The 15,428-nt window shown below is 36.3% G+C and overlaps 1 protein-coding gene across 1 annotated transcript in view; it reads left to right on the top strand.

Annotated features, from left to right (window-relative positions):
• The window catches only part of RPS6KA6 (ribosomal protein S6 kinase A6), a 186,298-nt gene that overhangs the window by 40,324 nt on the left and 130,546 nt on the right, over window positions 1-15,428 (top strand). Inside the window, exon 2 of the mRNA XM_048213614.2 lies at window positions 9,521-9,580. Within this exon, the coding sequence (XP_048069571.1) occupies window positions 9,521-9,580 (60 nt within the window). The remainder of the gene's footprint in view (window positions 1-9,520; window positions 9,581-15,428) is intronic.

Genomic DNA, 15,428 nt, shown 5'->3' with positions numbered 1-15,428 from the left:
ATTAATTGCGAGAAGAAAACTGGAAAAACTACAAATACATGGAAATTAAACATGTTACTGGACAACTACGGGGTCATAGAAAAAATCAAAGGAGAAATTTAAAAAATATATTTAGAGATAAATGAAAACAGAAATACTACATACCAAAACCTATCAGATGCAGCAAAGAACTCGGAGAGTCATAGCAATAAAGGCCTACCTCAAGAAACAAAAGAAATCTCGAGTAAATAATTTAACTTTATACCTAAATAAACTAGAAAAAAATCCCAAAGTTAGCAGAAGGAAGGAAATAATAAAGGAAATAAATGAAATAGAGACTAAAAAGACAATAGTAAATTTCAATTTAATTAATAGCTGATTCTTTAAAAAGATAAAATAAATAAAAACTTTAGACTTACCAACAAAAAAAGAGGGCTCCAATAAGTAAAATCAGAAATGAAAAAAAGGCTACAAGTGATAACATAAAAATACAAAGGGTCATAAGAGATTATTATGAAGAATTATAATGAGACAAGCTTTAATCTGATACCAACACCAGACACATAGACTTAAAAAATATATATATAGGCCAATATCCCTAATGAAACGAGATGCCAAAAACAGCCATATGTTAGAAAATGAATTCAACAATACATTAAAAGGATCATATGGGGTGCCTGGGTGGCACAGTCGATTGAGTGTCTGATTCCTGGTTTCCGCTCAGGTCGTGATCTCAGGGTCCTGGGATCAAGCCCCATGTTGGACTCCCCACTTGGGGAGTTTCTGGTCCCTGTGCTCCTCCACTTGCTTGTGCTTTCTCTTTCTTTCTCAAATAAAATCTTTTAAAAAAAGGATTATACATCATGACCACATGGAATTGATTCCAAGGATGTGTGGATGATTCAACATCTAAAAATAACATGATAAGCTGCATTCAATAATGAAAGATAAAAATCATATGATCCTCTCAGTAGATGCAGAAAAAGCATTTGACAAAATTCCAACATTTATTTGTGATAACTCTCAACAATGTGAGCATAGAGGGAATGTACCTCAATATAATAAAGGCCATATATGGCCAACTGACAGCTAATACTCGACAGTGAATAGTTGAAAGCTTGTCCCTTAAGATCAGGAATAAGACAAAGATGCCTATTCTTACCTTTATTCAACATGGTATTGGAAATTCTTTAAAAAAAAAAAAAGATTTTATTTATTTATTTATTTGACAGAGAGAAAGACAGCCAGCGAGAGAGGGAACACAAGCAGGGGGAGTGGGAGAGGAAGAAGCAGGCTCCCAGTGGAGGAGCCCGATGTGGGGCTTGATCCCAGAACCCCGGGATCACGCCCTGAGCCGAAGGCAGACGCTTAATGACTGAGCCACCCAGGAGCCCCCAACATGGTATTGGAAATTCTAACCACAGCATGTAGGCAAGTAAAAGAAATAAAAGCATTCATATTTGTAAGAAAGAAGTGAAACTGTCACTATTTGCAGATGACATGATGCTATATATAGAAAACCCTAAAGACTCCACCACAAAATTATCAGAGCTAATAAGAAAGAAATCAAGGAAACAACTCCATTTTCAGTTGCATCAAAATGAATAAAACAGGGATAAATTTAACCAAGGAGGTGAAGACCTGTACATTGAAAAATAGCAAGTATTGATGAATGAAACTGAAGAAGAAACAAATAAATGGAAAGATATTCTGTGCTCATGGATTGCAAGAATTAATATTATTGTCCAAGGTACCCCAGATATACTACAGATTCAATGTAGTCCCTATTAAAATTACACTGAAATTTTTTACAGAAATAGGACAAATAATTCTAAGATTTGTATAGAACCACAAAACCCTGAATAGCCAAAACAGTATTGAGAAAGAACAAAGCTGGAGGTATCATGCACCCTGATTTTATTTATTTTATTTTATTTTAATTTTATTTTAAAGATTTTATCCACCTATTTGAGAGAAAGAGAGGGAGAAAGGGAGAGAACGAGTGGTGGGGAGGGGCAGAGGGAGAGAGAAAAAGAAGCAGACTCCCTGCTGAGCAGGAAGCCCAACGCAGGGCTTGATCCCAGGACCTGGAGATCATGACCTGAGCCGAAGGCGGACACTTAACCCACTGAACCACCCAAGTGCCCCCATGCACCCTGATTTTAAAATGTATTGCAAAACTATAGTAATCAAAACAGTATGGTATTGGCATAAAAACAAACACATTGATCAATGGAATAGAATAGTCCAGAAGTAAAAGCACCAATATATAGTCAATTTATTTATTTACAAAAGTGGCAAGAATACACAATGGGGAAAATGCAGTCTCTTTAATAAATGATGTTGGGAAAACTTGACAGCTACATCCAAAGAATTAAAGTGGAACACTCTCTTATACTATATACAAAATTAACTCAAAATGGAATAGAAACTTTGCTGTAAGACCAGACACGATAAAAATCCTAGAAGAAAACTTAGATGGTAATTTCTTTGATCAGTCAGTTTTTTAGCAATATGTTTTTTAAGATGTGACTCCAAAGGCAAGGGAAGCAAAAGCAAAAATAAACAGGTGGGACTACTTCAAACTAAAAAAACTTCTGCACAGCAAAGGAAAACTGACAAAAAAATGAAGAAAAGCAACCTACTGAAAGAACATATTTGCAAATCATATAACTGGTAAGGGGTTAATATCCAAAATATAGAAAGAACTCATACAATTCAATTACAAAACCAAACCAAAATAAAACAGTTTTAAAAAATTGGCAGAGGGGGGCGCCTGGCTGGCTTGGTCAATAGAACATGCAACTTCTAATTTGGGGTTGTAAATTCAAGCCCCATGTTGGTTGTAGAGATTACTTAAAAAATAAAATTTTAGGGGCGCCTGGGTGGCTCAGTCGTTAAGTGTCTGCCTTCAGCTCAGGGCGTGATCCCAGCGTTCTGGGATCGAGCCCCGCATCAGACTCCTCTGCTGGGAGCCTGCTTCTTCCTCCCCCACTCCCCCTGCTTGTGTTCCCTCTCTCGCTGCCTGTCTCTCTCTGTCAAATAAATAAAATCTTTAAAAAAAATAAAATTTTAAAAAAATTTTAAAAATAGGCAGAGGATCTCAATAGACACTTTAACAAAGAAGGCATACTGATGCCCAAGAGGTATATCAAAATATTCTCAATGTCACTAATTTAACAGGAAAATGCAAATCAATTCCAAAGAGATATTATCTAACACCTTTGGGAATGGCTGTTATCAAAAAGATACCCAGTGTTTGGAAGAATGTGGAAAAAACAGAAACCTCATATGCTTTTTGGTGGGAATATATATAGGTGCAGCATCTATGGAAAATAGTATTGAGGTTTCTCAAAGTAGGTAGGATCCAGCAATTGCAGTACTGGGTAACATTGCAAAGAAAATGAAAACACTAATTCAAAACGATATTTCCACTTCTGTGTTTATACATCATTATTTAAATAGCCAAGATATGGGATACCTAAGTGTGCATTGATGATGAATGGATAAATAAGAACTCATGTATGTATACACACACCCACACACACACAATAGAATATTACTCATCCATAAAAAATAATGAAATCCTGTCATTTTCAACAGCATGAATTGGCCTTCAGGGCATTATGCTAATGAAATAAGTCAGACATAGACAAATATTGCATGATCTTATGTACATGTGGAATAAAAATAAAACAAACAAAACCCAGATTCATGATACAGAGTACAGATTGGTGGTTGCCACAAGGATAGGTTATTGGGGAAGCATAATTGTTGGAGGAAATTTAGAAGTACCAACTTCCACTTATAAAACAAATAAGTCATGTGTATATGATGTATAGCTTAGGATTTATAGTCAGTAATGTATTGAATTTGTAAGGTGGTAGATGGTAACTGGACTTATTTTTGTGGCCATCTTGCAATATATGCACATGTGAACTCACTATGTTGTACACCTGAAGATAATACAATATTGTATGTCAGTTATATCATAAAAAACCAAAAAGCTTCTACACAGCAGAATATTAGTATATTTACAGATAGGCAAAGCTATCGCCACAGTTTTAGAACTTTTTATCACATCATAAAGAAACATTTTACCCTTTATCTGTTACCCCCATTTCCTAATCCCATACCCCTAAGACAACTAGATTACTTTCTGTCTCAATAGATTTTTCTCTTTTCAAAATTTATATGAATGTATTTGCCATTATTTAAATAATTCTGTATCACTTCTGGGATGTTGATGATATGGATTTTAGATCTTCTCACATTTTACATGTCTCTGAGGCTCTTGTTCATTTGCTTTTAATCATTTTTCATTTTCTTCTTCATATTGGTTAATTTCTATTGCTATATCTTCAAATTTATTTCCTCTGTCATCTCCATTTTTTTTATTGAGCCAACCCAGTACTTTTTAAAATCATTTATTATTATTTTTGTCTAAAATTATTTACACTTTTTATAGTTTACACTTTTTTATAATAATTTTTATTATATTATGTTAGTCAACATACAGTACATCCCTAGTTTTTGATGTAAAGTTCCATGATTCATTGCTTGCGTATAACACCCAGTGCACCATGCAATACGTGCCCTCCTTGATACCCATCACCGGCCTATCCCATTCCCCTACTCCCTCCCCTCTGAAGCCCTCAGTTTGTTTCCCTGGAGTCCATAGTCTCGCATGGTTCATTCCCCCTTCTGGTTACCCCCCACCCTGTCTTCTTCCCTTTCCTCTCCTACCGATCTCCCTGCTATTCCTTATGTTCCACAAATGAGTGAAACCATATGATAATTGTCTTTCTCTGCTTGACTTATTTCACTTACCATAATCTCCTCCAGTCCTGTCCATGTTGCTGCAAATGTTGTGAAATCGTTCTTTCTGAAGGCAGAGTAATATTCCATTGTATATATGGACCACATCTTCTTTATCCATTCGTCTGTTGAAGGGCATCTCGGCTCCTTCCACAATTAGCTATTGTGGACAATGCTGCTATGAACATTGGGGTATATATAGCCCTTCTCTTCACTACATCTGTATCTTTGGGGTAAAAACCCAGTAGTGCAATTGCTGGGTCATAGGGTAGCTCTATTTTTAACTTTTTGAGGAACCTCCACACTGTTTTCCAAAGTGGCTGTACCAACTTGCATTCCCACCCACAGTGTAAGAGGGTTCCCGTTTCTTCCATCCTCTCCAACATTTGATGTTTCTTGCCTTGTCCATTTTTGCCATTCTAACTGGTGTAAGGTGGTATCTCAATGTGGTTTTGATTTGAATTTCCCTGATGGCTAATGATTTTGAACATTTTTTCATGTGTCTGTTGGCCATTTGTATATCTTCATTGGAAAAGCATCTGTTCATATCTTCTGCCCATTTTTTTATTTCATTATTTGTTTCCTGTGTATTGAGTTTGAGAAGTTCTTTGTAGATCTTGGATACCAGCCTTTTACCTGTGGTTTCATTTGCCAATATCTTCTCCCATTCTGTGGGTTGCCTCTTTGTTTTGATGACTGTTTCCTTTGCTGTGCAGAAACTTTTTATCTTGATGAAGTCCCAAAAGTTCATTTTTTCTTTTGTTTCCCTTGCCTTTGGAGACTTGTCAAGAAAGAAGTTGCTGTGGCTGATGTCGAAGAGGTTACAGCCTCTGTTCTCCTCTATGATTTTGATGGATTCCTGTCTCACATCGAGGACTTTCAACCATTTATAGTTTATCTTTGTGTATGGTGTGAGAGTGTGGTCATGTTTCATTCTTTTGTATATAGCTGTCCAATTTTCCCAGCACCATTTATTCAAGAGACTGTCTTTTTTCCACTGGATGTTTTTTTCCTGTTTTGTCAACGATTAGTTGACCATAGAGCCGAGGGTCCATTTTTGGAGTCTCTATTCTGTTCCATTGGTCTATGTGTCTGTTTTTGTGACAGTACCATGCTGTCTTTGTGATTACAGCTTTGTAGTATAGCTTGAAATCCGGCAACGTGATGCCCCCAACATTGTTTTTTCAACATTTCCTTGGTGATTCGGGGTCTTTTCTGGTTCCTCACAAATTTTAGGATTCTTTGTTTCAGCACTTTGAAAAATGTCACTGGTATTTTTTCGGGATGGCATTGAATGTGTAGATTGCTCTGGGTAGCATAGACATTTTAACTCTTTATTTTTCCTATTCATGAGCATGGAATATTTTTCCATGTTTTTATGTCTTCTTCAATGACTTTCATCAGTGTTCTGTAGTTTCTTGAGTATAGATGCTTTACCTCTCTGGTTAAGTTAAATCCAAGATATCGTATGATTTTTGGTGCTATTGTAAATGAAATCGATTACCTAATTCCTCTTTCTTCAGACTCATTGTTCCTTTATAGAAATGCAACTGATTTCTGAGCATTGATTTTGTATCCTGCCACATTACTGAATTGTTGTATGAGTTCTAGTAATTTGGGGTGGAGTCTTTTGGTTTTTTCATATAGAGTATCATATCATCTGCGAAGAGAGAGAGTTTGACTTCTTCTTTGCCGATTTGAATAGCTTTTATTCCTTTTTGTTGTCTGATTGCGGTTGCAAGGACTTCTAGTACTATGCTGAACAATAATGGCAAGAGTGGGCATCCTTGTCGTGTTCCTGATCTTAAGGGAAAGGCTTCCAGCTTTTCCCCATTGAGAATGATATTTGCTGTAGGCTTTTCATAGATGGTTTTTATGAAATTGAGGAATGTACCTTCTATTCCTACACTCTGAAGGGTTTTAATCAGGAAAGGATGCTGTATTTTGTCAAATGCTTTTCCTGCATCAATTGAGAGGTTCATATGGTTCTTGACTGTTTTCTTCTTGATATGATCCATCACACTGATCGATTTGTGAATGTTGAATCACCTTTGCATCCCAGGGATGAATCCCACTTGGTCATGATGGGTAATCCTTTTAATGTACTGTTGGATCCTATTAGCTAGGATCTTGTGGAGAATTTTGGCATCCATATTTATCAGGGATATCGGTGTATAATTCTCCTTTTTGATGGGGTCCTTGCCTGGTTTGGTAATCAAGGTAATACTGGCCTCATCAAATGAGTTTGGTAGTTTTCCTTCTGTTTTTACTTTTTTGAAACAGCTTCAGGAGAATAGGTATTATTTCTTCTTTGAATGTTTGATAGAATTCCCTGGGAAATCCGTCAGGCCCTGGACTCTCGTTTTTGGGGAGGTTTTTGCTCACTGCTTCAATCTCTTCATAATTAGTCGGTCTGTTTAAATAATCAGTTTCTTCCTGTTTCAGACTCGGTATTTTATAGGTTTACAGGAAGGCATCCATTTCTTCCAGGTTGTTTAATTTATTGGCATATAGTTGTTGATAGTAGTTTCTAAGGATTCTTCCTATTTCTTTGGTGTTGGTCGTGATCTCTCCCCTTTCATTTATAATTTTGTTAATTTGGGTCCTTTTTCTATTCTTTTGAATAAGTCTGGCCAGTGGCTTATCAATCTTATTTATTCTTTCAAAGAACCAGCTTCTGGTTTTGTTGATCTGCTCTACTGTGCTCCTGGTTTCTAATTCATTGATCTCTGCTCTAATATTTATCAATTGCCTTCTCTTGCGTGGGTTCGGCCTGTTCTTCTGTTCCAACTCCATCTTCTTAAAGTGTGAATATAAGGAGTGCTTTTTAGATTTTTCTATTTTTTTGAGTGAGGCTTGGATGGCTATGTATTTTCCCCTTAGGTCTGCCTTTACAGTGTCCTATAGGTATTGGACCGATGTGTTTTCATTCTCATTGGTGTTCGTAAATTGCTTAAGTTCTTCTTTGATTTCCTGGTTTACTCAATCATTCTTAAGTAGGATGGTTCTTAGTTTCCAAGTGTTCGCGTTTCTTCTAAATTTTTCTGTGTGATTGAGTTCCAGTTTCTAAACATTGTGGTCTGATAATGTGCAGGGAATAATCTCAGTCTTTTGGTTTTGGTTGAGTCCTGTTTTGTGACCCAGTATATGGTCTATTCCGGGGAAAGTTCCATGTGCTTATAACTTTTTATCATTCCATTCGCGTGCGTTTATTTCTTTTCAAGTGTGTATATTTTTAACTAAGAAGCATAGTTATAATAGCTGCCTAATCCTTGTCAGATATTTCAACCTCAGAGTTATCCTGGAATTGATACCTGTTGATTTTAAGTCTGCCTAATTAGGTTCAAGTTATGTCTCACTCTCTCTGTCTGACGCTTCCAACATTAAGTATGTTTTCAGATTTTTTGGGTCAGAACTCTGCATGCACTAACTCAGTAGTTAGTTTTTGACCTGATCAGTGGTTTATGTTGCAGTTCAGTTTTTAAGCCCTTTGTTAGACTTCTTTGATTCTATTCTACACACATGCAATTTGTTGTGAGACCAGTAATTGTGTCTGTTCGTACACAGAATTAGGGGATCTCCTTTTCCCTTTCTATCTTTTTCATGATATCTTCTATGGATTCTCCAATTCCCATGGGCCCTTCCTGATTCCTGTCAGCAGAACTGATTTTCTCTCAGAGTTTTAGTCTTTCATGATGTCACACAGGTTTGTACTGTTAGTGCTGCCCTTGGGATGAAGTGAAGGAGAGTGTGAAAAAATCACAGGAAATAATAGGAAATACCTCCTCTCACACACACTTTTTTTCCATTTAATCATACGAGCCTCTTTTCCTGGTCTCTTTGATCAGATAGGTTTTCTCTTGATTGGGGCTTGCCTTGGAGTAGGACTGGGAAAAAAGAAAACGTGTAATTCTTATGTTCAATAGCCCAAAAGTGTGTCTTTTCCTGTGCCTTTTTCCAGAAAGTGAGGTTTTTCTTGGAAATATTGTTCATTCCCACTGTGGAGTTCCATGACTCTGTCAGTCTTTTCTTGGGTCAAAGTCAAGAGATAAAGTTTTTAAATAAACCTACAAAACTCACCATAGTGCTGGTTATTCTTTGAATTTTGTTCTCCCTCCCTAATCTGCTTGCTGTTCTTTAATCTTTAGAGTCTGCAGATAGTCATGCCCATTTTTAATTGAATTGGTTTTGGTTTTTTGTTTGTTTGTTTGTTTTTTGGTTTGTTTTTTTTTTTTTTTGGTGTTTGGCTGGGAACAGTATTACTGAAAGCACAAAAGTCATATGTTTAGTATATGTTAATAAATCATAACAAAGCTCTAAATAGTATGAGATGAAACATACAGTTCTGAAAGTTAAGGATTCTCAAGAACAATCTGGAAATCATATTAGTAATGTTCCTATTCTAAGTACCTTCTATGTGTCCTTTGACATTTTGTGTTTCAGTCAATGTGGATCTTGTTAGAGCATGATGGGAAATGCCTGGGGTTATATTATTCTTAGTTCTTACTCTTGTTCTAGTAATCCTGAACTTCAGTTTTTGAACAATATTTTTCAGGTGAATGTTCCTATTCTAAGTACCTTCTATGTGTCCTTTGACATTTTGTGTTTCAGTCAGTGTGGATCTTGTTAGAGCATGATGGGAAATGCCTGAGGTTTTATTATTCTTAGTTCTTACTCTTGTTCTAGTAATCCTGAACTTCAGTTTTTGAACAATATTTTTCAGATGAATGGTCTTCAAATGGTTGATGAGCCAATGGAAGAAGGAGAAGCAGATTCTTGCCAAGTAAGTACTTTCATTAACCCACTGTGCTACATTTTTAAAATATAAGGAAAGAGAATAAAGGGAAAGGAGAAAATCACCTGTCAATTAAAGAAATTTATTTAGGTAAGTTAATAATAAGCAAATTCAATTATTAATAAAATAATAGCAGTTTAAAATATAGGACTTTTTTGTCAGAAATTTTTATATGGAAAATTTTTAAAAGACTTTATCGAGGTATAGTTTATATGCCATGGAATTCAGCTATCTTAAGTGTAATAATGAATGAAATTTTTACTTACTAGTATATGAGTAACTGGGTTACTTAAATACAGAATCTTCTGAATTAAACTAAATAAGATTACCTTCAACTTTAGGGTAGAAAATAGATGTAGTGTAGAAATATTTAACCTGATGTCATTTAAAATCCATTTCCTGGCTTTGAAAAAGTATTACATCTAAATTATTTAAGAATTTTCTAACTAGTTTTGTTTAATTTATTTTAAGATTTTTAATTTATTAGACAGAGAGAGAGTGAGAAATAGAGAATGCATAAGCAGAGGGAGCAGCAGAGGGAGAGGGAGAAATAGGCTCTCCACTGAGTAGGGAGCCCGAAGCAGGACTTGATCCCAGGACCCTGGGATCATGACCTGTGCTGAGGGCAGACACTTAACTGACTGAGCCACCCAGGCGCCCATCTAACTAGTTTTAAAGACCATTTAGCTATTGGGCCATTATACCAGGTCTATGTTCTAGTCCCTCATTTTACAAGATCTAGTTTTACAGAAGGGTGTTCTTAAGATTTTAAGAAGGGTCTGAAAAAGATGTAAATCCACATTTATTTTGTTATTTTATGATTATCATTTCAATAATTTTTTTCATGGAATTATGGATTGTTTAAGCTGGAAGGAGCCTCAGAGACAATATTTTGTAATAATCCCATTGTATAGGTAAGGTTTTTGAGACCTTGAGAGGTTGTGATTTATACTAGGTCGTCAAACTAACAAGTAGCAAAAGCGAGACTTATGACCTGGTGTGCCTCATGTTAAGTCATCTGGGTATTGTGTAGACTCAAGGAAGTGGAAAATAAGAAAAGCATCATCCTTCTCTTATTTAGTTATGCATAAAATCAACCTTGATGCACTTTTTTCCCCCTGAAACTGGTTTATAAGAGGATTTTTTTCAGATAGGACCAGCCGAGTTAAATTGGGTTTGTCCAAGATTCTTCTTTGAAATAGTCTATGTAAAAATTCACTATCTCAGCAGGTTGTGATCATGTAACAATAATCTTAGTTCTGATTAACAGATAAAATGTCATTATTTCTTTTGCAATTTACTTAATATAAATAACACGTTAATTTTGAGTTTAATTAAATATAAGCTTCTATCAAAATCATCCAAGGCTTTCTCTACAGATCATATGTACTAAGAAGCATAGTAATGTTAATAGTTTCTAAAAGATAAAGTATAGGAAAATAGAAAAGGCAGTAGGGAAGGGTATATTTTAAAATTAATAAATTAACAGGGAAATACTATGCCCCACACCATAGGAGGCAGAAAAAAATGTGTGTGTGTTCATGTGTACATATATGTGTAGTCAACATAAACACATAGATGTATATATAGGGTTATTGTCAAATGTTTAGCCTTCCCTGATTCTAAAAAAGAATCAGGAACTATACTTTTAATGGAAAGACAGTAAAAATATATAGTGATCAATGCTAATGTGATCTTAATTAGTCACCTTCAGTGGTTAGAAAGGGGAAATCTGAAGTTTTGGAGAATCAGGGACCTAGAATCACTTCTAAGGATTTTAGGTTTTTTAAAAATACTTTTATTTATTTATTTAAAAAGAGAGAGAGTGAGCAAGCGCAAACAAGCAGGGGAAACAGCAGGCAGAGGGAGAGGGAAAAGCAGGCTTCCCGCTGAGCAGGGACCCTGACATAGGGCTCGATCTGGGATCACGACCTGATCCAAAGGCAGATGCTTAACTGACTGAGCCACCCAGGTGCCCCAGGATTTGATTTAGTTTATAGCCTGAGTTATCTGAACTTGACTCTGTGATGGTTTGCTGTGTGATGGTTTACTTACTCATTTGGTATCAGTTAAATTATATGAGTGATAAGAAACACTGACCATATAAATTTATCTCTTTGATTAATGTTTTTGTATATAGGATTTTTGGGGATGTGGTTGCCTATTCCAGTGTGATGCTGGGAGCTGTATGTTTTTTTGTGGTTGGCGGTTCTTTTTCATTTGTTTGTTTGTTTGTTTTAATAGTGGAGAGTTGTAGAGATTGCTCCATGATGCATAGATTCTTTAAGCAGTATTCTTTAAATTTGAACTTAGGAATTGCCTATGTTGCCTGATGCTGTTTTGTTATTGACTGATTTAGACAGCTAATCCACTTCATCTCACTTATTGTAGCTTTGGAGTTTCATGGTCATCTGATCAGCTTTTCTTCAGTTAAAACAGGCAAAATTAAGTAAATTGCTTCTCACACTCCAGATATCTATATCTGTATATATCTAGCATATGATTAACAAAACTAAATTATAGTTAGTATAATTTTAATATGTCCAGATTAGTAATAATGAACTTTTCCATTTCTCAAGCAGTGTTCATATTTTGTAAGCATTAAGTGATAAAAGATATATGATATCATATTTCACTACCTAGTCCCCGATTTCTCCCAACAGTGTCCAGGTTAGAAAAAAAAAAGATGTCATGATTCTTCTTTAGTAGGTTACAGACATGAATTATTTTATGTTGTCAAAATAAGTAGAGATGTTTTATATTTGGTAGTTTATGATCCATTCATATTTACTTTTAAAGTTTGTATGGAATGGTTATTACTACCTCAAATAAAATACAAATTTTTAATGCTACCAATGTTTTAGGAATTTCAAAAGAAGAAGTACTTAACAATTAGATTTTTGTTCACTACATTAGTACACCATCAGCAGTGTGTTTAGTCTCTAAATTGATAAATATTTTTATTACCCAGAAATATAATTGTTACATTTATCTGAAAATGTACATAAAAAATGATTTCCTGATATTTTGAAACCCTATGTTTCTAATTATAGAAACCATTCTTGATATGTGTCTGTCTTAAGAATCCCTTAAGAAATATTCTTTTATTTTTTTAATTTTTTAAAATATTTTTTTATTATATTATGTTAGTCACCATACAGTACATCCCTGGTTTTTGATGTAAAGTTTGATGATTCATTAGTTGTGTATAACACCCAGTGCACCATGCAATACGTGCCCTCCTTACTACCCATCACCAGCCTATCCCATTCCCCCACCCCACCCTCCTCTCTGAAGCCCTCGGTTTGTTTCTCAGAGTCCATAGTCTCTCATGCTTCATTCCCCCTTCTGATTACCCCCCCTTTCTTTATCCCTTTCTTCCCCTACCGATCTTCCTAGTTCTTATGTTCCATACATGAAAGAAATCATATGGTAATTGTCTTTCTCTGCTTGACTTATTTCACTTAGCATTATCTCCTCCAGTGCCGTCCATGTTGCAGCAAATGTTGAGAAATCATTCTTTTTGATAGATGAATAATATTCCATTATATATATGGACCACAACTTCTTAATCCAGTCATCTGTTGAAGGGCATCTCGGCTCCTTCCACGATTTAGCTATTGTGGACAGAGCTGCTATGAACATTGGGGTGCATATGGCCCTTCTCTTCACTCCGTCTGTATCTTGGGGTAAATACCCAGTAGTGCAATGGCTGGGTCATAGGGTAGCTCAATTTTTAACTTTTTAAGGGACCTCCACACTGTTTTCCAGAGTGGCTGTACCAACTTGCATTCCCACCAACAATGTAGGAGGGATCCCCTTTCTCCACATCCTCTCCAACAATTGTTGTTTCTTGCCTTGTCAATTTTTGCCATTCTAACTGGCGTAAGGTGGTCTCTTAGTGTGGTTTTGATTTGAATTTCTCTGATGGCTAATAATTTTGAACATTTTTTCATGTGTCTGTTAGCCATTTGTATGTCTTCATTGGAAAAGTGTCTGTTGATATCTTCTGCCCATTTTATGATTTGTTTATTTGTTTCTTGTGTATTCGAGTTTGAGAAGTTCTTTGTAGATCTTGGATACCAGTCTTTTATCTGTAGCATCATTTGCAAATATATTCTCCCATTTTGTGGGCTGCCTCTTAGTTTTTTTGACTGTTTCCTTGGCTGTGCAAAAGCTTTTTATCTTCGTGAAGTCCCACAAGTTCATTTTATCTTTTGTTTCTCTTGCCTTTGGAGATATGTCATGAAAAAGGTTGCTGTGGCTGATGTCGTAGAAGTTGCTGCCTATGCTCTCCTCTTCACAGACAACATGATACTCTATATGGAAAACCCAAAAAAATCCACTCCCAAACTATTAGAAGTTATAGAGCAATTCAGTAATGTGGCAGGATGCAAAATCAATGCTCAGAAATCAGTTGCATTTCTATACACGAATAATGAGACTGAAGAAAGAGAAATTAGGGAATCCATCCCATTTACAATAGCACCGAAAAGCATACGTTACCATGGAATTAACTTAAGCAGAGACATAAAGGATCTATATTCTAGAAACTACAAATCACTCTTGAAAGACATTGAAGAAGACACAAAAAGATGGAAAAATATTCCTGCTCATGGATCAGAAGAATTAACATAGTTAAAATGTCCATGCTACCCAGAGCAATCTACACTTTCAGTGCTATCCCAATCAAGATACCAATGACATTTTTCAAAGAACTGGAATAATTAGTCCTTAAATTTGTATGGAACCAGAAAAGGCCCCGAATCGCCAAGGAGGTGTTGAAAAGGAAAAACAAAGCTGGGGGCATCACAATGCCGGATTTCAAGCTGTAATACAATTGTGATCACAAAGAAATATTCTTTTATAAGTGTGTGTTACTTAAACTCATGTGTAGCTATAAGGAGGAAGTCCCTTAATTTGGGGTGCCTGCTTCTCATAGGGTGGATTTTTCCTTCCTTTCTCTTTCCATTCTGGACATTTATCCTTGCTGTGCTTCAATGTTTTTATTCCCTTGCAAATTTGGTCCTTACTTCTGCTTTTTATTCATTTAGCATTTAAAAAAAATTGAACCCTTGGAAGTGAAGGTAGCAGAGTAGTAGGGGGACCCTATGCTTACCTCATCCCTTGAGCACAGCTAGATAAATATCAAATCATTCTGAACATCCAGGAAAATGATCTGAGGACTGAGAAAATAATCTGCACAACCAGAGTGAGAAAAGAGGCCACATTTTGGAGGGTATGGAATGTGGAGATGTGATTTGGGGGAGAAAAGAATCATGGTACTGTAGAGGGAAGGAACCCTGATCAGGGTGATGGGAGAGAGAGAGAGAGAGAGAGAGCGAGAATATGGATGCAGGGCATTGCAGAAAAAACATTCCCCACAAAAAATTGATGGGGAAAATGAGGGGCTGATTATCGCAAATTTTTACAAGCAGTGGAGCTCAAGATCTGAAGTTTTAGAAGTCTGTGCCATTGGCAGTGTGGAGCCTGATGGGCATAGAGGTGCTCCTGTGGAGAAGGAGGAAGTGGGAAGTTCAGGAGCGGACAGTGTGTCTGAGGATCCCCTGAGTCACACTGGGAGAAACAGTTCGCATTCTTTGAGTGCATTTGGGAGAGGTGGCACTGCCTCTCCACAGACAAAAGAGCCCGTGGGCAACATTGAGCGGGCCTGTTCATTAGTATAGGAACAGAGACACCTACTGAGGTCAGCTAACCTTGATGCTGGCTTTTTGCTGTGCTTTACCATAAACTCTATTGCCCTACATGTTCTTGTGACTGACCTTTTGGAAAAAACCCAAACCAGCCACAGCTCAGTGAGACCCTCTCTCAGAGC

Source organism: Ursus arctos, chromosome X (genome assembly GCF_023065955.2).
Source record: "Ursus arctos isolate Adak ecotype North America chromosome X, UrsArc2.0, whole genome shotgun sequence".
Lineage (NCBI taxonomy): Eukaryota > Metazoa > Chordata > Mammalia > Carnivora > Ursidae > Ursus > Ursus arctos.
The sequence above is the reverse complement of the archived record's forward strand: the minus strand, read 5'-3'. Positions and strand labels throughout refer to the sequence as shown.